The 21,467-nt window shown below is 41.6% G+C and overlaps 2 protein-coding genes, 1 long non-coding RNA gene and 1 other non-coding gene across 4 annotated transcripts; 1 reads left to right on the top strand and 3 right to left on the bottom strand.

Moving 5' to 3' along the window:
- Positions 1-325: 325 nt before the first annotated feature.
- Positions 326-3,283, bottom strand: nup42 (nucleoporin 42). Its single transcript, XM_012831445.2, has 7 exons — positions 2,946-3,283; positions 2,535-2,724; positions 2,329-2,417; positions 2,080-2,156; positions 1,677-1,763; positions 1,282-1,483; positions 326-929 (listed from the first exon to the last, which is right to left on the bottom strand). Exons 1-7 carry the CDS (start codon positions 3,106-3,108, stop codon positions 418-420), a joined length of 1,320 nt encoding a protein of 439 aa, XP_012686899.2. The 5' UTR covers positions 3,109-3,283; the 3' UTR covers positions 326-417.
- A 312-nt stretch (positions 3,284-3,595) lies between these two features.
- klhl7 (kelch-like family member 7) lies at positions 3,596-10,431 on the bottom strand. The gene is made up of 11 exons (XM_012831519.3): positions 9,970-10,431; positions 9,540-9,642; positions 9,062-9,155; positions 8,702-8,826; positions 8,264-8,439; positions 7,607-7,781; positions 7,089-7,231; positions 6,397-6,637; positions 5,870-6,071; positions 5,502-5,599; positions 3,596-5,253 (listed from the first exon to the last, which is right to left on the bottom strand). Exons 1-11 carry the CDS (start codon positions 10,093-10,095, stop codon positions 4,928-4,930), a joined length of 1,809 nt encoding a protein of 602 aa, XP_012686973.2. The 5' UTR covers positions 10,096-10,431; the 3' UTR covers positions 3,596-4,927.
- Positions 10,432-10,712: 281 nt separating this feature from the next.
- On the top strand, positions 10,713-11,531 carry LOC116225037. The gene is made up of 2 exons (XR_004165882.2): positions 10,713-10,928; positions 11,436-11,531. It is a non-coding gene; the product is annotated as an uncharacterized LOC116225037 (long non-coding RNA).
- Positions 11,532-17,601: 6,070 nt separating this feature from the next.
- LOC116225133 lies at positions 17,602-17,792 on the bottom strand. Its single transcript, XR_004165940.1, has one exon. It is a non-coding gene; the product is annotated as a U2 spliceosomal RNA (small nuclear RNA).
- Between the last annotated feature and the right edge of the window lie 3,675 nt (positions 17,793-21,467).

The raw sequence follows: 21,467 nt of genomic DNA, 5'->3' as shown, positions 1-21,467 counted from the left end.
GCTACTTTCTAAGAATTGCCAAGTGATACAAAAACATTCGTAAATCAGAAGTTATGTTTAATGACTGCATCTTAGACTGCATAAAAGAACAATAAAGTATCTTACTATCTAACGTACATTCTTAAACTATGCATATCAATAAAGGAAAACAGCATTCTTGAACCTGTAAAGAATAAATGTCATGAGCAGCACTTAAATTATTCAAACATATGGCTACCTATCTTCTAATGTGATAATGGAAGGCCTTTTAATAAACACATTTCATCATCACTTGTTTAACAAGCATACATGTGTAGCCATTTTAACACAAAACCACCAGTCTTAATGTATTTTACCCTTGTTTATTTGCAATTGATTAAAAAAATTCACTAAAAGATATCAGCCAGTCCCTCCTGTCACCAAGTCTTTATTTGTCCATTAGACGACCAGCATGTCAGCCGGTGGAGGTCTAAGGGGAATCTGGCCCAATGTAAACCTCTTTGCTGCAAACTCCTTCAGCTCGTCCGCTGTCAGTTCACTCTGAGGGGTGAACAGGCTCTCCGCTGATGCCCCGGCACTGGCTGCAGCTGCGGCTGCCCCAGCCCCTCCCGAGGCAAAAAGCCCAGTATTGGTGCGGCCGCTTGGCTGCCCAAAGCCACTGGCCACTGCAGGGGCTCCGAATCCCCCGCCAAAGCCACCTGTGGAGGACGGAGCAGCGCCGGAGGCAAAGCTGAAGCCAGCGGCCGACCCTCCGAAAGCAGCAGATGTGTCTTTAGTGGAGCTGGCAGCTGCAGGAGCAGCAAAGGAGAAGGCGGCAGCCGAGGGGGCAGCGCCGGGGGCTGCGCCAAAAGATGGCTGGGATTGGGGCTGGGTAGAGCCGAAACCGGTGGGCGCGCCCTGAGGAGACGCAAAACTGAAGGTGGCGCTACTCGGGGCAGGGTCTCCGAAGCCTGTGTGAGGAAAATAGACAGGAAAATGTACACGTTTATTCCACTATAATCACTCGATACAAAAGGTACATCTAAAGTGTTGCACTACCCTACAAGAGGATTCCAGTGTATTTTGATGTGCTACTGTGATGGTAGCCAGCAGGTACTGAGCAGTGCAGTGAGTACACTGTGCTTCTCACAGCATAGGTTATACAATCTGAAATCTGGAGTATTGAATGTTTCACAGCTGAGAACTCTGTTGTTGCTGTATGTGCAGTAATGCACATAAAATATAGCATATTTCACCACAGTAACAGACTGTAGAATAGCACCATTTTTTTATTTTATTCAGTGAAGTGCGAATGAATTCTACCTCCTGATCCCAATCCTGTGGATGGTGGTGCAGACCCAAACCCAGACGGCGCAGTGGATCCAAATCCAGACGGCCCGGTCGATCCAAACCCAGACGGTGCGGTCGATCCAAACCCAGACGACTCCGGGGATCCAAAGCCAATTCCCGATGATGCTGCCCCAAAGGAGGACGTTTGCTGTCCAGGGTTATTTAACTCCGCTATCTGTGGCAAAAACAAATGAGGGAAATTTGGTCAGATACAGATACTCCTATGAAAGAAAGCAAAGAAAGAACCTTAATTCAATTTTTTTTACCTAGTATCTAAATGTTCCTCACTTATTTTCTAACCGGAGGCCATTCTCCTCTTTTTTTGCAATATGATTGTCAGCAGCATGTCTTTTGTGTGTCTGACTTACCAGTGCAGATCGTGTGCTGGCATTCATGACTCTAAGCTCCTGAAGTCGGCTCATCCCCTGGCTAGCCAGCTGCTGCACGGAGTTTCCCTGTAAAACACATGGGCATTACAGTGCTATAGGTCACAAGGCCACATACAACAGAAAGACAGAGTGACCGGATTCCCAGAACAACTAAAATGTTCCTCCCACCTTTTTCAGCAAGAAAACATTCAAGATACTAGAATATTTATATAGTGAGTTGAAAATGGATACTTCATGATCAAGGCAATTCATTTTAATATTAAATTGAATTAATTAATGAATAGCTACTTAATTATGGCGTACTTATCAATCATTATTTTCATTGATGCAATGCTAATGTCAGTGTCTGATGTCTGTCCATCAGTGCCTGGTGAATACTTACATAGGTCTGGAGGTCTCCGGATGCTCGGCCATTATAATACTCCAGTCTGAGCTCCTCATGAGATAGTTCCACAAACCCTACAGGTGACCAGTAAACAGGTATGGGCAACATGGCAGGGTAATGAAACTGGATAAGTAACCACGAAATAATCAAAATCCCTGACTCTGGTCATAGTAAAACAGTTAAGGGTGCTTGCTTCACATGGAGTAATGCAACAAGTATGCCAATTCAGTTCATTGATCTACACACCTGAGATTGAGGCTTTGAGGACAGCGTAACATGAAAACAACCACTGTCCAGAGCTTTCCCAGATCTCCATGTCCTTTTGAATGGTTTCCCTGATACATAGCAAGAGACACATGTTTGCAAAATGTACATAAGAACATACATTTCACGTAATCTATTTATGTTATGCAACAATACAAACTTTAATGGTTTATTGCCTAAAGACTTACAAGTGCTTTTCATTTTCGTCTTTTTGTCCACCCCTGTCGAAGCTGCTTGGAGTATTCAGGGAACCGAATCGGTTTTGTGTAGAGACGCCGAAAGAAGAATCCTTGCCAGTGTCTCTTCCACCAAAAGTGGAGGGTTTCACAAAATCTCCACCGGCTCGCTGCGGATTCACCCATACTCTATTTCCGAAACCTAAAGGCAAAATTGTATTGAACTGTGTGAAGAGTTTGTTTGGTGTAACCTATCTATAGTCCCATGGGCAGTAAGCGACATTCAACCTACGTAACTGGCTGCTCGCCTAATGATGCACAGCCACAGGATTATCTATAAAGAAATGTGTAAAAATACAGTATATCTGAGCAGCAGGACAGAGATAAATTAATTCTACACAGTAAACGTCCAGGAATTGTTACCTCCGCCTCCTCTGTTAGACTGTGGAGCGCCTCGACTGTAATCTCCGCCACCGCCGCCGCCGCCTCTACCTCCTCCTCCTCCTCCTCCTCCTCTCGGGTGCTCGTTCCAACACTTCTCCCCATAACGACACCTTCCTTGAAGGAAGAAACTGCAGACTGTCATTTTACGCTATGTGTCTGCTTTATGACTAAAACAGAATAATTACTCTTCCGTTCATCCATAAAGACTAGTGTAATAAAGTTGAGAGAAGGTACATCACAACCACAGACCATGACACGGAAGATAGAAATCAGTCTGCCCCCAAAACAGTGTCGCGGAAATAGTACGTCATAAAATTTTACGTTCAAAAGGGCACATGTGCTCTGTCGTCACCTACCGGCCAGGAAGCCACTTTCCTCTCAAACTCAAGTCAGCATAAGATGAATGAACTAACAATCAACACGCATTTTCTTATTTTAATATGACACAAAAAGATTGTTCAGCCAGATTTTCAAACATAGTTGTTTATCACATTTGTAAGTATAATCCCTCCCATCCTAATATATGCCTTCTTTGGTGTGACTACAATACACTGTACTAAGTGCACTATTCAACATCAAATCAGGCACTTTCATCTAATGACTGTAAACATGTCAGTTGACGCCACACCCACTGAAAATTGACTTTTATTGATGAAATAAGCATTACAGAATCTGAGATCAGGACCCAAGTGCACTCGTAGGCCACAGAGTATATGTTCAAAAGAGGAGAAACATCTTGAAAAAAAAACAAGCTTTCAAGCTTCCTTTGCATGTCACCAAACCAAATAATTTTTGAGGCATCAGAAGTACGCACCAGTTCCTCTGACCATTTCTCTTCTTTACCTCCTTACTGATCCACTGACAAATCAGAAGTACACACTCAATAAACACATTTTCAACTGTATGTATGTCCATGATGGTTTCTGTAATGGCAAATGGGCATGTTCACTTGGCTGAAGGCTGAACATCGTTTATGGTTCCATAGATAGCAATGGCCATGTTCATTCAGACAGGCGCCCTTGCTTCTCTGAGATCCTCTATTTTGTTACACACAGAAGAGTTCAAACATCTCAGATCTTCTTCTGCCTCTAGAATTGAGCGAACGGAGATGACATACACAACTTGGAATTGAACACTGGCATTCCACACCGTAAAGGAGACCAATATAAGGATTCCCAGATTACAGATTGACATGGAAAGACTAATCTGCCATCATCCTGTAATGGAAGTAATACACAGACATTAAAACATAAGGTTCACAGTAACCAATTTAAGTTAAAACATTCTCATTAAAGGTGCTGTTAATTAAATAATGTCAATATAATATGGATATGTTGCTACACCCGAACAAACCAAAGTCTTATCAGGTCATCGTTTTTTTTCAGCTGTGCCTTTTCTGCACTTACTGCCACAAAACGCAAAATTGTAGTAGCTGTGTAGTAATGTTTCTCAACGCACGATTGGCTGTGTGTGATTATGGTAGGATGAAAAGGTTAAAAACAGGTAAATATGTGCTGGCGTACAAGATAAGGTAACAAGGTAAACAAAAATAGCATGGTAATGAATGCAACGCACTGATAACTTCACTGAGTAAAAGAAAAAAAGAAATATGGACATCTGTCGACATATTTATTGCTGCAGTTTTCTTGGCAAACAACCTACACGTATCTACACTTTCAAAATATGTATGTATGGAGGAGATGTCCGACAGATGTCCATATTACAGCCTTGCAATAAAAGTCTAAAGGAAGTTTCCACATTCATTCATGATCATAATTTACAGTCACAAACACACGTCTTCCACCTATAGATCTCAGAAAGCAGAGTGGTGTGTGGCCTTACAGGATCATGTTTTGCAGGACAAAGCTCTGCTGCCCACCACGTTTTTTAAATCACACACGAACACACACGTTTCACTGGCACACACACACATTTCACTGTCCTCTTCGGCTCGCAAGCTGCTAGGAAGATGACGAGGTCGACAAGGACGTGTGCGGCGTGTCGTTGGGCACCACCTCTTCCTCGTTGGCGCCACACGTGTCCACCACGCAGATGAGACAGCTGGTGACGGGGAAGGCGCGCACCTTGGTGCAGGACACCCACTTGTCCGTCTCCGTGTAGTACTCCAGGATCTGGTTCAGGCGGCCCACGCCCTGGAAGCCCGCCAGCACGTAGATGACCACGCCCACCGCCGCGCACTTCACCGTCACGCCGCGCCACGGCATGTGCGCCGCCGGCTTCCACTCATTGGTGCTGATCTCGTAGTATTCTACCGTGTCCAGGCCGCCTACGATGCAGTCATGACAAGATTATTCACGTCGCAATCGACATTTATACAACTGAAACTGTATATGATCATGGATTTGTTTATATCAAGTCAAATCTTAAGTGTTATACAATTAATGGATACGATGATGATCTGATGACGATTATATGAAATTTAAGCAGGTCATCCAGGGTCTCACACAGCCTGTGCTTTGCAAGAAGTGTACATTTGGAGCGAGAACATTATTCTGTTTACTCAGAGGAGCTTACCTAATCCCCCCTGTCCTCCGACAGCATATATCCTGTTGTTGACCGCCACCAGCCCATGGTTCTTCCTGCCCTCTCTCATGCCAGACAACTCCCGCCATCTGGATCGCAAAGAATCAGCCATTGTTTAAAAGGATTAATTACACAAGATTTAATTAAATAATTAAACAAATTTGATCTCATTTCAACAATAATGCTTTGACCCTCAAGCCCCTCTCAGGCTGACCCTCAAGTGATTTACATGCACAGACATATTGAATTGCTTCAGGTGCTCCCTGGCTACTCATCTCGTGGCTTTATACTACCAATGCTATGCTGCAGGGCCTTATAGTTACATGTATTCCAGTAAATTCTTCCGCTCCTTGACTCACTCGTCTGTGGTGGGGTCATAGACCTCGCAGTTGTTGAGGACCCTTCCGGAGACGTTGTTGCCGAGGCTGCCGCCGCAGACGTAGATGAAGCCGTTAGCCTCCACCATGCCGTGGCTGCAGCGTGGCATTAGCATGCTGTGCTTGTTCTGCCACGTCTCCGTCCGCGTGTCGTAGCACTCAAACTGGTTCAGCGCCGAGCTTCCTGACAGGTGGAGAGAAGAGGTCACATACTAAAGGTACTATAACATAATTTACACATAATAGGAGGTGATACAATATGCACGCTATAGTTTTTTTTAATGGCCAAGAAAGACAAAAGGGAAAGGCTATACTACATTTCAGGCTATATTAACACTGACATCCAGCGTTAGTTTGTATTTACCATACTGCTATCAACTGGCACGTGCAGTAAAAAAGTTAAAAGTAAAAAATATAATAACAAACACAAACAAACACAAACTCTTTTTGCCTTCATCCAAAGGCAGCAACACTATAACAAAAGAGCCGTTCAGCTCTTTCACACTCACCCACTTCAGACCCCCCTGACGTGTAGATTTTGCCCTTAGAGGCACAGGCGGCCAGGCTATCCCGCGGGTTAGGAGGCCCCAGCTTGGAGTACCAGCTGTCCTTCACCACGTTGTAGCAGTCCATCCTCTTGATGGGGAAGAGCTGGGAGCCGCCCAGGATGTAGACCACGTTGTCCCAGAACACAGCAGTGGCATCCCGTCGCTTCTCAAACGGACATCGGATGTCTGTCCAGCTGTAGTCCTGATATCAACATGGAGATCAAGGGAGGAAGGAGGTGTAGAAACTTAAGTTTACTAATTATAATGTAAACATAAACATAATGTCAACAATCAAACGATCCAACATAAAGGCAACAATATCTACGCACCACTCAGCGTGTACAGCTATGGGACTTACAGTACAGTATAGTACTTCTGTCATCAGTATGCATGCTCCTTGGCTATCAAATCCATCATGTTGATACTGTTAGCACCTCTAACAGTTGAGCTGCGGGAACACTCTACTTACTACATAAATGAGAGTCTACATATACTACATATCATATACAATTACTGGCATCCTGATTTACCAGTTGAACTACAGGAGCTTAGTGAATGAACGTAGCTCCTAAATCAATGAAGGTAGCTACTACATACATTAGGGTAGCTACTACACACATGAAGGTGAATGAGAGTGCAGGAATGTGTGTCACCTTGGGGTTGAAGTATCTGCAGGACTGGGGCTGCGAGCCACCAAAGAGTGCGATGCGGAAGTCGTGTTTCTTCCTGCGGGGCCGGCTGTTCTCCCCCAGCTCCTCGCGGTCTTCCGGAGAGAGGAGGTGGTAGCGCATCCCGCCTGGACAAGACATTACAGTCAGCCATTCTCCAGACTTTCAATTCATACCCGTCTCTTCACTTCCTAATTGTAACTACAACATTATAAGCATCCACACTAACCAACTATAGGGGAAACTTCTCAGAAACAAATGTCATGTTTTTATGGGATGCCTTTAAAATTTGATGATTCTGATTGGCTGTCAGCTTTCTATCGTTCACACAATCGCTCTGAAAGTGATACCAACAATATCGTTCTTCAATATCGTGTGGGGTGCGGATGTTGCCATTGTTATGAGCTATAGCCACATTTGAAACTAGTATTTACAGTTTTTGTAATCGGTATTATTGGCAGTGTGGACGGGTTAATGTCCTGGTAACTACTGTTTGTACTTACTAATGACCATCTTCAGGCACTCAGGGTTGTCCTGGATCAGTGGTTCTGCCTGAACCGTCTTACTGAGGAAGCTCTTGGACACCAGTGGGAAACGCACTTTACCCAGGACATCCACTATATACTTCTGCCTGTTCAGGACATCATACTTCAGCCATCTCACTGCAGAATCGTAGATCTACACACAGAGGATAAACTAAGCCATTAGAATGACCACAGTGTCAACCTCAGCACTGTGGTTGTATGTTCAGTATCTATCTACCTGCTCCATATGCAACCACAAACAACAAACTTAAAAAATTAATCTCCAGCAAAAGCTATGGTGAGGTATCAACATTCGGATGAACTCAAGAAAGTTAATTTATATCAAAGAAAGAAAGAAAGTGCTTCAATCGGGTGCTTTATCCAAAGTCTTATTACATAAAAGATGTTTCCTTTCTAATCAGTAGAACTGAGGATGTGTGTCCACACCCTCACTCAGGAGACAGTAAATGTTACTGTTACTGAGAGAAACATAACCAAACCTGACAAAAGAGAGTAAAGAGATTCGACTTGATATACATTATGCTCAAGTACAAGGAATTTCATATCTTGCCCTGAGTGTAACTGAAAAGCCAGCCTAACCTAAGGTAAAGTAAAGCAACATTGTGGTCCTCCAACCTGATCCTCTGCTCTGACGGTCAGCGTGTCCTGTTGCAGCAGCTGGGTGACCTGAAACACGTCCAGCTGCAGGAACTCGTCCAGCTTGTAGACGTCGGTGAAGTGCTGGTGGATGAAGTCGTCCGCGGCCACCTTTAGCTCTGGACAGTCCAGGCACTCCGCCAGGGCACTGATGCCTGACATATATACACAGGAAACGTAAGTTAACGTCACAGAATATGACAAGAAGGAGGAGTTGATATGCCTGACAAAAAAAAAGATGCATTTAGTATTTGTGACTTATAACAACATCAGGAACCACAAATACAAATCCACAAAACATATCCATTGACTGATTCATTGTACAGACAGTCATCCTCTCAGTTCAAATCATTACGTCTAATTTCGCTTTACTACAAGACAAAAATACAGTACTGATTTTATCATTGCTGCACTTACTCAGACAGTTGGTTTCATCCACTTGGTCCTTCAGGAAGTCCACACACATCTTCTTCACAGGCTCGATCTGGTACTGATTGGCAGCGTTCAGCAGGGACTGGACATTACTGCTGTTGACAGAGATGCTGAAACAGGGAGACAGGGAGCATAAGTTCACTCATGCGCTTTGCAGAAGTGATACAAAGTCATACACATGCCATATGTCATAAAACACGTCAAATTTCCACATGGTCATAGTAAATCGATATTTGATGTTTACACAACATTTAAGTTTAACATCACTGCATTCAGTTTGTGAAATAGACACACCGGGATATACAAAAAAACATATCTGGCATCTGTGTCTTTCAAGGGTCTTACCGTGCCGTGTAGACAAACTCCACCAGCAGCTCAACGATCTCTGGCTCAGCACACTTCAGCTCCACCTCATGTGCCGTGGACTCCATCATGTTGGCTATGACAAGTACAAATGCACTATATCAGTACAACCGCCTGCTTACATGCCAGATGTAAACACAAAGAGGACTACTGACTGCAGCAAGCCATCCAACATGGAAGGGTGATTTAGGTTTATTTAGTACCCCACCCTGCCTTTACATATCCATTGATAGTGATGGGACAAATCTGGAAAGATTCATATTGAATGTGCACAAAATATTATAATGACAGCGAGTACTGGAGGCAGACTAATCTGAAGATAATTATAAAAGTCTTCCATCGCACATTGTTGACTCATAGTTCTATAGTATTTAATGTCCCTCACTGTATAATGCGTATCTCTGTAATCACTGAAGGCTGGAAACAAGTCAGTTGCAAAAAGGCTTATGGTCCTACTTACTGGTGAACATGAGGTTGAAGAAATGGCTGGCAGCAGCGAGCACCACTCTGTGAGCCATAATGTGTTTGCCTTGGACCACGAGGATGACGTCGCAAAGAGTTCCCTGTGTGTACATCAAATCATTACAGCAACATCCAGCAACACACATTAACACTAAAGCAACACACTGACAACGCAAATGACAACTGAAAAAGCACATACACGTTATCAATGCTTGAAGGCGCATGCAAAATATTGTGAACTTTAACATATCCACTGTAATGCCATTAAAAGTATAGGCTACAACTGTTTTGACGCAGTGGTTATAGGAAGCTACAAACCCCTGCTGGGCACATTGCAAAACAAAGAACATACAAATTCCAGGGCAGGGCAGCGTGACATCCACTATACATCCGTGTGCTTCGCAAAATAAGTAACTTGCAACTCATACCTGTCTCCTCAGGTTATTCATGACTCCCATGATATTGGACAGCAGTTTATATTCCTCCTTAGCGGCGATTTTCTTCTCATTCTTCTTCTTTGTGGTTGGTGCTTTTTCGCCTGCTGCTGTAGCCATGCTGAACTTTAACAACGTACAGTGAGGAGCGAATGGTAGGTAAGAACAACCAAACAACCTATCTGTGCTAAATGCACTGAAAGACAATGGGTGTAGTCTTATTGCACCGGTAGTTTCATTTGACTGTCAGATGAGGACAACAGCAGCAATGTTGAATACCCGGGATGTTGAAACCCGTCTAGCAGGTCAATGTGGTGTTCAGTTTGGATACGGGTTGTTGAGCGAAAACGCAGACGTCCCTACTTTATAAATTAGTAGTCGGACAAAGCAAATCAACCACACAGTGCGTTATGTCTCCAAGCACGGGCACGGGACAATGTTTGGTCCTCTGAGGGCTCACGAGGTAAACAGCAGCGTGTAGCCACCAACAATAACAGAAATTTCAATATGGCCGCCATTCGTAATTTTATCAAAATAAAAGTCGAAGCTTATGCATTAGTTATTAAACAATGACAACAAATGAAGAAAAAACGTATTTAACTATATGTTTGTTACACTATATGCTTGTCGAGTCAAACTGTGTTTTTAAATTTCACTTGTGGGATTTTAAGGGGAAAAAATAATATACACGGGGAAAAAACTGATAAAAAAAAGTAGTGGTGACTATTTCCCTTTAAATCGGGAGCAGCAGATTAACCAGCTGAACCACTCAAGTTCCAATCAACGCAACGCAGCAAACGTCACACACGCGACGCAGAGAGGAGAATATCAGGTGCCTAATTGAGCTCCAAGCAGGTACGAGAGAGTAGTTTGAAACGGCACAGCAAACGCTGGAAAGACCTCGCTCTGTGTTGTGCGAACCTGAGAGTCTACGAAGTCTGGAGAGGCAGCCGGTAAGAGAATGAACTTTAAATCTCACTTCCTTCGAAGTCTGCTGCTGCTCCTGCATCGTTGGTTTGTGCTATAAATAGTTTGGAACTGCAGCAACCGTTGAGAGTGGGCATGCTATAATGTTTGTTTATACTGTGAAGTTGTTATTTATGCTGAGCATTGTGAGGGCATGTTTAGGACATTGGCGTAGTTTGGTTGTGTCGCCAGTAAGAAATAGATTGCACGGTGAGGCTGCAGTAGCCATTTTATATCAATGGTAGTATGCATTTTAATACTACAAGCACTTTAAAAATGTAATTGCTGCGGTTGGCTTGTACAAATTTGCACTTTAATTTGTGTACACTTAAGTTGGTTAAAAACTAAACTTTTAACATTTCAGAGTATATTTTTCTAAGTAATTTATATTTGAGCTAATCATTGAATTCAGTATTTTGCACATGGTGGTGTTTGTGTACTGTTATTGTGTGCATTTGCTGGATACTTATGTGTGTTTATGTTTGTCTTTGAAGGTTTTTTTTTACCTAATGGCTGAGTGACTAATGAAATGGCAAATGGACAAATGCTGCTAAACTGAAAATAAAAAGAAAAGGAGAAGTGAAAACGTAGCTACTGCCTGGGACTCAGTTATTCAGCAATTTGAGTGGAATCCAGTTACCCACACCTCCATGTAGATGACTCAGTCCCTTTTTTCAAGTTGGGGAATAGCACAACGAACAAAAAACTCCGACAACTTGACAATGCTAAAGGTCCAAACCAAACTAGGAAAAAAAGCTTGAAATGCCTTTTTTTTTATTTATTTTTTTTATATACAAATAACCTATGTTGTTCAGCTGAAAAGGGTATTTGTCTCTTCAAAACAATTCTGGGAAATGACAAATCCAAAATATTTACAAGAGAAAAGGTGTTTGACAAACTACATGAGTCATTCCACCTGCCTAGGTCTGAGAGTTGAACGGTGACTACTTGCTGATGAACTTCAAATTATGTGGCAGAGAAAACAACAAATTGTGCATCCTTGAAATAGGGGTAGAGTAAATTTCTTATAACAAGTACTTTAAGGAAATGTATAGATATTCAGGCCTGAATTGCCTTTGTAGGTACCAAGGCATGGTAAGCCCCAGTCAAATCACATACAGTTATCCTACAGCAATGGCCTATTGAATTCATTCAAATTGTGTGGCTGAGAAAACAACAAATTGTGCATCCTTGATATGGGGGTGTAATGAAATAACAAGTACTACAAGAAATCTATAGATATTTAAGCCTGAATCGCCTATGTAGGTACCAGTGTAAATTGTTGGACTTACACAGCAAAAATACAGCAACACTGCTGTCCAGTAAACTAGACACTGGATTATGCTTGCTTTCAACTCAGTAAGAACATGTCAAACCTCTTCATGACAGCCTAACAACCGGTTGTCACTAAAAGTCTCTCGAGCGGACTATTATTTTGACATTTTTCGCCGTCATATTGCCGCCTGTTGTCAATTACTGCCGCAAGCTCCACGGAACTGAGGTAAACAATGTTTTTTTTCTTCGTCGCTAGTTTCTTCTTCGGGATTGTCGTAGTGTGAGAAGACACGTGAGATTGCTGCCATCTACCTTTTGGGAGTGTATTGCCCATCATTTAGGCCGCGATTACTCATAAAATAAACATACATGGGTTGCTGGTTGCTGGGCACGTGCTGATAATTGTTGACGTACCTATACTTAGGCGACCAAGTGCCCCGCTTTATGCTGAACAGCATTTGTCACTCACTCTGCATGTTGAGATAATATCCCGCATTTGAGTTGGTAATTTGTTTTTTAATTGAATGAACACATGGATCCGTTATTTTACCCGCCCGACACTTTTTTTTTTTAAAGAATGGCTTTCATCAAGAGGCTGTGACGGCCGTCAATCAAACTGTGCAGAGATGGGGCCGGTGAATTCATCTGCTACGTCACAAAAAACTAACTTACACAAACTTTGCAGATATGGTAAGCTAAAAGCTACCAAGCAACATTAAAAAGGAAATGTTCTTTTAATAATAAGTATGTCTGTGCTCATGATATCTTTCTCATAGCAAAAGCTGTATCTTTTATGGCCTAACTGGTGTGCTGTGGAATTCACCAGTGCAGTGGTTCTCAACAGGGTGGCCGGCCAACAAGCTGCAAGGGGGGCTTGAGATGATAGGAAATTATTTAAAACTATGAGCTTTCCTCATGAAGAGAAGTACACAAACATTTGTACGGAGTATGCTTGGAATAGTTTCTTCGAGAGGCCTTGGGGGCAAAAAGGTTGAGAATCACTGGACTACAGTACAAAGTGTAGGAGTTAACGAGCCTAATACAAAAGTTTTTTTTATTCAGTTAGATAGACATTATATAAAAAGTCTAAAAGTTTTAGGATACCTCTCAATGTCTGTAACCTCATGTCCCACACAAACTTACTATTCATCCCACATTTGGTCTGTTTGAATCTTGTCATCTTACTGTTTAACATTTTGGATCAAGACATGTAGGCCTAGGCTACTAATGTTCACTCACAAACGATACGTGATCTCATAAGGCCTTCTACCCAATGACTGGCACAAACACTATGGAGATACTGACAAGCAGAGGAGCACTGTGTGGACACTGATGCGTCGCATCGTAATGTGCATCTGACCCTTAAATATAATGTTACAGACCTCTAACGGCCTAAATGGCAGATCTTTAACTAAGCTAATTGAGATACTGGTAGTTTATTGGTATGTTCAATAGTAGTTTCGCACAATTCCAAACTGAAACTTTGCTAGATAACCTTTGCCGGTTTCAACTTGTTAAAAAGGTTGGCAAGCTACAGTACGTTAGCATATTATGCTATCTTACACATTTGCTTTTTAGGAGATCCGTCATCAACAACGACTACAGGTGCTCTCACAACATTACACACATACAGTTAGGTCCATAAATATTTGGACATTGACACAATTTTCATCATTTTGGCTCTGTACACCACCACAATGGATTTGAAATGAAACAATCAAGATGTGCTTCAAGTGCAGACTTTCAGCTTTAATTTCAGGGTATTTACATCCAAATCAGGTGAACGGTGTAGGAATTACAACACATTTTATATGTGCCCCCCCCCCTTTTTAAGGGACCAAAAGTAATTGGACAATTGGCTGCTCAGCTGTTCCATGGCCAGGTGTATGTTATTCCCTCATAAAGGGAGTTCGTTATTTCATTGACAAGGAGCAGATAAAAGGTCTAGAGTTAATTTCAAGTATGGTATTTGTGTTTGGAATCTGTTGCTGTCAACTCTCAATATGAAGTCCTAAGAGCTGTCACCATCAGTGAAGCAAGCCATCGTTAGGCTGAAAAATCGAAACAAACTTATCAGAGAGATAGCAAAAACATTAGGTGTGGCCAAATCAACTGTTTGGTACATTCTTAAAAAGAAAGAACGCACTGGTGAGCTCAGCAACACCAAAAGACCCGGAAGACCACGGAAAACAACTGTGGTGGATGACAGAAGAATTATTTCCCTGGTGAAGGAAAAACCCCTTCACATCAGTTGGCCAGATCAAGAACACTCTCCAGGAGGTAGGCGTATCTGTGTCAAAGTCAACAATCAAGAGAAGACTTCACCAGAGTAAATACAGAGGGTTCACCACAAGATGTAAACCATTGGTGAGTCTCAAAAACAGGAAGACCAGATTAGAGTTTGCCAAAAAACATCTAAAAGAGCCTGTACAGTTCTGGAACAACATCCTATGGACAGATGAGACCAAGATCAACTTGTACCAGAATGATGGGAAGAGAAGAGTATGGAGAAGGGAAGGAACTGCTCATGATCCAAAGCATAGCACCTCATCAGTGAAGCATGGTGGAGGTAGTGTTATGGCGTGGGCATGTATGGCTGCCAATGGAACTGGTTCCCTTGTATTTATTGATGATTTGACTGCTGACAAAAGCAGTAGGATGAATTCTGAAGTGTTTCGGGCAATATTATCTGCTCAGATTCAGCCAAATGCTTCAGAACTCATAGGACGGCGCTTCACAGTGCAGATGGACAATGACCCGAAGCACACTGCGAAAGCAACCAAAGAGTTTTTTAAGGCAAAGAAGTGGAATGTTCTGCAATGGCCAAGTCAATCACCTGACCTGAATCCAATTGAGCATGCATTTCACTTGCTGAAGACAAAACTGAAGGGAAAATGCCCCAAGAACAAGCAGGAACTGAAGACAGTTGCAGTAGAGGCCTGACAGAGCATCACCAGGGACGAAACCCAGCGTCTGGTGATGTCTATGGGTTCCAGACTTCAGGCTGTGACAATTAGATTGATGACAATTAGATTGATGATTATGTTAGTTTGTCCAATTACTTTTGGTCCCTTAAAAAGGGGGGGGCCACATATAAAATGTGTTGTAACCATGGACGGATTAAGAAACCACGGGCCCCTGGGCCTGGACATGCTGAAGGCCCCCCCCCTCCGCGAAAAAAAAAAATTGTGTGCCTGCAAAACACGCACACGCAATGTGTTGGATTTTACGGTCGAATTAAATACTTTGGCTATTGTATTGGGAAAGTAAAGATGTCAAAGTTTACTCCGTAACATCCACCTCCGGTGAGGTGTGCACTGCCCCGCTATTGTTTCTGACATTACATGTGACAGGGCAACAGCCGAGTGATTCTTTTCCAAATTGAAACTGATTAAGACCTACCTGAGGGGCAGCATGGGGCAGGAGAGGCTGAATGGGCTGGCTATCCTGTCCATTGAAAAATCAGATCATGCATCACCACTTTTATGTTTGAAAGGTGTCGTTTAGCAGGTGTAACCTACTGTGCCTGCTTGTAGGTCTTGACTGTCAGATTCTGCGCCTAAACTAGCTATAGCGTATCGTCTCATCACATGATCAAATAGAGACTTGACATTGGACAAGATAGGCTACATATTACCCAGCAATCATCATTGCATATCTGTACATGACAAAAATAACAAAGAAAATAAGAAATTATTCATTTAATTGAATCAGTTTTTTAATAGTTTCTATAGTGTATGTACGATAAGCATATCTTTTTGTTATAGATTGCTACTGATGATTTCCCCCTAAAAATTATGAAAACCATGACAAAGACAGGTTTGCCATTTTGAGGGAATATATAGCATAGGGTATCCTTGGCAGCCCCAAAAAAGTCATGCATGATCACTGTCGCAGTAATCTAGTTTTTTCTAACACAGCACAGGTACACTGAATTAAAGCCATTAGCAAATGAATAAAATACACCTTTTTCAACCACAAATAAGAGATACATAACAGCGACTTCACGCAGAGGCTCTGGCCTAGGGGCCCCCTGAGCTCATGGGCCCCTGGGCCTGGGCCCGGTAGGCCCGTTCGTTAATCCATCCCTGGTTGTAACTCCTACACCGTTCACCTGATTTGGATGTAAATACCCTGAAATTAAAGCTGAAAGTCTGCACTTAAAGCACATCTTAATTGTTTCATTTCAAATCCATTGTGGTGGTGTACAGAGTCAAAATGATGAAAATTGTGTCAATGTCCAAATATTTATGGACCTAACTGTACGTATAAAAAATTGTCCATAGAATTCACAATCATGCCACTTTCAATTGTATTTGAAAATGTTTTATGAGATGGCCTGAACTAAATTGGCACATTATACCTCCCGAAAGGTCCTAAATGTTGTGTTGACAACTTGACATGTTTATGTCATGTCATGTTTATGTCATTATTGTACTTACATTTGTAAAGATTTCCCTTTAATTAAAAATAACTAGTTTTTGGATTGGATTTATGACCCCTTGTCCTTTTTTGCACTGTATAGGAGCGACCCCCATCAAGTTGTTGGAAGTAACTAGGTAACTTTTACTTAAAGTACATTTTAAATTAACTACTTTTTACTTTTACTTGAGTAGATTTTTAGATGGGTAACCTTACTTGTACTTAAGTAAAATTTCATCAAAGTAAAGGTACTTTTACTTGAGTAGAATATTTCAGTGCTTTTTCCACCTCTGCCTGCAGTATACTCTCTCTATTATGCACTACATGGGTCATAGTCTTAATTATCTAACCTCTATAGAGGACTGCAGTACAACTGAAAGACAGTTCACTCACCTCCCCCCCCCCCCCCCCCCCCAGCACTGCCTATGACGTTATGTAAGGGAAAACAAGTACCATGTTCAGATGGACCAGATTAAATATAAAAACATGAAAATCAATACATTCCCAAAATACAAAATAAGCAAATTGCTAAAATGAGGCATCATTGGCGCACCACCCGCTTGTATTAAACCATTATTATTCTAGCGTTTTAAGCCTACTTCTTGACAGACGGTAGATAGCCTGCCAGCGAGCAAGTTAATAGCAGTCAAGGTTGAAGCTGCAAAGCCTGTTCTGGACTTCAAGACAATGACAATATATAATGAAATATTGGCAGTCTGTTGTGATTGAGTAAAAAACACATAGTTGCGATATGTAGTCTTTAGAGTTTTGAACTTTCCGTGAACCGGAAAATGTTGTAGTGAACAGTAGGCCTAAATCAATTATCCGGGAAGACGAACGTCTTCACGTAAAAGTTCAGAAGCTTAATAATAGTGGGGAACATGACGATTCGTAAACAATTTTTTTTATCCTACTTCTACCTGCTGAAAGACACTTTCTTTTAACATGATGATTCTCCCTGGGTGGGAGTGCACCGTTCCTGGAGGTACTGCAATACCAGGTCGATGCGTGGAGTGGACGGAGCAAGCCCCTATTCCATCTCCCAGTTCCAAAAATCAATTTAATATATGGTCCCCGGGTAGGGGACGTATCAGATATTAAACTGATAAGAACAGATACTACACTTGATCTTAGCCAAAAGGCCGAGAAGCGATGTCGAACGCCCTTTCAAGAAAAGGACTGGATTCGCAGTCTTAATCTTCACGATTAGGGTATTCTTAATGACCTACACATTTTTCTGGGTAAAGACGCAGGAAGATTTGTTCCTTCACATTCCAGAACCTATAGAGTTTGAAAATCCCCTACAACATTTAATGTTTCGGCATTTAGAGCAAATGTTATGAATGAGACGTTACATGAGACAACCCCTCGACCAATCACATACGCGTATAAAGAAACTATGACTATGAATCCAATTATAAGGAAAGTTAACGGATAATGTTTCTGGATTTAAGGCTGTTAAACACAAGCATTATATAGAAGCTGTTACAAATTGCTATGGTTTCAGGTTTAACATTTAATTGAATATAAAAATAGGGATCACTCCCCCCAGTGGATAAAAATGGCATTGCAATTTAAATACAGCACTTGTTGGATTTTCGCCTTTGGCATACCTCACATCTATCTGCAAGGTAATAAACTGGTGAAGTGGCTCCTTGTGCGAATTAAAAAAAAAATTAAAAAAAAATTAAATGCATCTTGAATTGCATTATAATTCCAAATATAGCTGCAAGCAGCGATGCGGATTCCTCCAAAGATTGCGAAACCAGGGGGAAATGTATATTCTTCACAATTTGTCACCGTATAGAAAAATCCATGCTGCAGATTTACCAATGGGATATTCAATTTGAAATGCAACTAGAAAATGCATTTCCTGAAGGAAATACCAGTGCATGAAATGCAAAAGTTAAGAAAGGAAGAAGAAAAGAAAGAAGAGTGAAAGAAGAAAGGACAGAAGAGTAAAAGAAGGAAAGAACACACCAGTCAGGATTCACAGTTCAATTTGTTTATTGGATTTTCCGTTGAGGATATGAGTAGGACGGTATGGATGTGTGTGTGTGAGGAAGGCTTGGGTGTGAGTGTGGTTTCTAGCAGGGAATGAGAAATTATATACAAATCAGCTCCAAAATATTACATTGTACAAAGGATGCCACAGCATACAAAGTGCGCTCAAGTCATACAATACAAGATAAATCATACAATGTGCCACATAATAATAACTGTACAACAGAGTCTCGGCCTACACAGGCAATACATAAGCAAACAAACTTAGGAGCATTTCCATTAAGGCAACAAATTAAGGTAGCAAACAATTCTATAGGCACATCTTCCGTCTCTAACTAAATCAAGCTCAGTCCATTGAAGTAATCACCAATACACTTACATTGTTCAGAAAACGCACACAGGATGAGCACAAGCAACAGCATTCAGGTTCTTTGTGTCTGAGTGAAAGGAAGGGGCTGTGAGCACAGGTGTAGCTTATAAGGTTGGTGGCAGGGTGGCAAGTGATCAGGGCTAATTGGAGCTGAGTGAAACAGAATGAGGAAATGAACAGGCTGGGAAAGGGGCGTGGCCGTGAGTCTGTGAGGGAAGCGAAAATCTTCCAAACATTAGCAATTAATGCAATTTGCTTTATATCAATCATTTTTTAAGATATGAAGTTGCCTTTGCACATGGGAAGGAAATACCAGTGCATGAAATGCAAAAGTTAAGAAAGGAAGAAGAAAAGAAAGAAGAGTAAAAGAAGAAAGGAAAGAAGAGTAAAAGAAGGAAAGAAGAGTGGAAGAAGGAAAGAATAAAGGAAAGAAGAGTGAAGAAAGGAAAGTGTCTGGGTCTGCTCTGGGTGCCAGCCTCTCCTCTGCCGCTCCTGCTCCAGTCCGAAAACAGACCTGCAGTGTTCTGCGCAACACGTGCAAGAAATGCGGGCAGTTCAGGACAGCGGAGACTGGACACAGCCAGTACAAGGGCATTATATACTGCCCCTCTGTAGAGGCTGTTCCCAAGAAGCAGTGGTTGGAGGATATAAAAAAATGCATGAAAAATAAATGAATAAATTGTCCCCCCCCCCCTCCCAGAGGCATGGACACTGGCTTAGTGCCCCTCAACCCCTTTCCCTCCCAGTTTCACACTTTCTGTATATAGTTCTGTATATGTTTTCTGATATATATTATTATATTGTATATATATGTATTATGCTATAGTTGTTGTTGTTGAATTTGTTATTGCAAATAAAAGTTTGTTTACAACAAAGATGTATACATTGTTCTTTTGTGAGTAGAAGGATGTATTAACTGGAACACAAATATTTTGTGAAACAATTAAAGTACCTCACACATAACTGTACATGAACTTGCATTGAAATATTCAATGTAGATTTATAAATATCTCACTAATATAAGGTAAATTAAAAGTAATATGCAAACAAATTGTGATTTCCAGTAATAAAATTGAACTTTGCTGTAAATAATGCACAGCTAAATTTCTGCTAACAGTGGGACTCGAACCGGGAACTTTGGGGTCAACTCTTCTCTCATAAAGGCATATATGTATTGAAATATTCAATGTAGAATTATCCATATCTCACTAATATAAGGTTAATAAAAGGTAATATGCAAACAAATTGTGATTTCCAATAATGAAAATGAGCTTTGCATGAAATAATGCAAACCTCAATTTCTGCCAACAGTGGGACTCGAACCTGAAACCTCTGCTCTCATAGTAATGCATATAAAAACAGAAGTTTAATGTTTTAAAAATAATCAATGATGTACATCAACATTAAAAAAACTTTAGTCATGGAGGATTAGGCCATACAAAATCCCTTCCTTCTTTTTTTTCTCTCCTTTTCCCTTTTTTCTCTCTTTTTACCTCTCTTTTCTTCTTCCCCCCTTCTTCCCCCCCTTTTTCCTTTCTCCCCCCCCTCATGGTGTGCGAGTGTGCCCCAGCTTGATATGACTTCACTTTCTGTTTGCCTGCTTTTCTGCTGAATTTGAGTGGCTGTACCGGACAAACGGTTGTGAGGATTGGGTAACTTTTGTGGTTGTGAGAATTGGGTAACTTTTGTGGGGCTTGGTCTGAAGATCATCTCTAGTGATTTTGAAATTGTAGGAGGAGTAGGCTTTCAAAGCATTTTGAGAAAAGCGGAAATAGCGGAAAATCTATATAACCGAAAATTGGCGCCATTGAACGTTGAATTCGTCTTGATCCAAGGAATCCAATGGTACCTCATTTTTGATAATCGGTCAAACGGTTCAAAAGTTACAGTGTTAACAAAAGTCCAACTTTGACCCGTTGGTGCCGTTAGTGTGGTCTAGTGGGAGACATGAAACTTGGTGTGAGTAAAGAAGGGACTGTCCTTAATGAGTGTGCCAAATTTCAGAAAAAGTTACCATACGGTTCTAGGGGCTGCCATTGACTCCCATGGAACAAGAATAATAATAAGAAAGCCTACAATAACAATAGGTTTCCTCCTGACGGAGGAATCCTAATTAAATTACACAATCACACTCTAGCACAACAACGGATCACAAGTCAATAAGCATGAACAATTGATGTCGGTCTTGTTTCCCTAAAACAATTTACACCAAAAACCAAAGCTTAAAATCAGTCAAGTCTGGATTCCTACTGTATGTTGAGAAACAGGATAGGTACTGCATATCCTTATTGAAACATGCACTGCAACGTTAGCATATTAACCAGAGCAATGATTACTCCACATTGCACTGACAAAGCACAGGGACCTCCTGGGTTTTAGTTTAAGGTGAAGTCTGTAATTCTGGCGAAAGGCTGTTGAGATTTGCGCTCAACAGCCACACCAGAGGTTTTTTATT

The sequence above is a fragment of the Clupea harengus genome, chromosome 19, assembly GCF_900700415.2.
Source record: "Clupea harengus chromosome 19, Ch_v2.0.2, whole genome shotgun sequence".
Lineage (NCBI taxonomy): Eukaryota > Metazoa > Chordata > Actinopteri > Clupeiformes > Clupeidae > Clupea > Clupea harengus.
This window is presented reverse-complemented; position numbering and strand designations above follow the sequence as displayed.

What these genes read in the sequence shown, in the direction of transcription:
- nup42 (XM_012831445.2), bottom strand. Translation starts at nt 3,108, where the DNA reads ATGACAGTCTGCAGTTTCTTCCTTCAAGGAAGGTGTCGTTATGGGGAG. An exon ending in GACGAAAATGAAAAGCACTT is followed by an intron (nt 2,418 to 2,534) that starts GTAAGTCTTTAG and finishes GCTATGTATCAG; the next exon opens with GGAAACCATTCAAAAGGACA. An exon ending in CCTCAAAGCCTCAATCTCAG is followed by an intron (nt 2,157 to 2,328) that starts GTGTGTAGATCA and finishes GGTCACCTGTAG; the next exon opens with GGTTTGTGGAACTATCTCAT.
- klhl7 (XM_012831519.3), bottom strand. Translation starts at nt 10,095, where the DNA reads ATGGCTACAGCAGCAGGCGAAAAAGCACCAACCACAAAGAAGAAGAAT. An exon ending in GAGTTTGTCTACACGGCACG is followed by an intron (nt 8,827 to 9,061) that starts GTAAGACCCTTG and finishes TCCCTGTTTCAG; the next exon opens with CATCTCTGTCAACAGCAGTA. An exon ending in GTCAGGGGGGTCTGAAGTGG is followed by an intron (nt 6,072 to 6,396) that starts GTGAGTGTGAAA and finishes TCCACCTGTCAG; the next exon opens with GAAGCTCGGCGCTGAACCAG.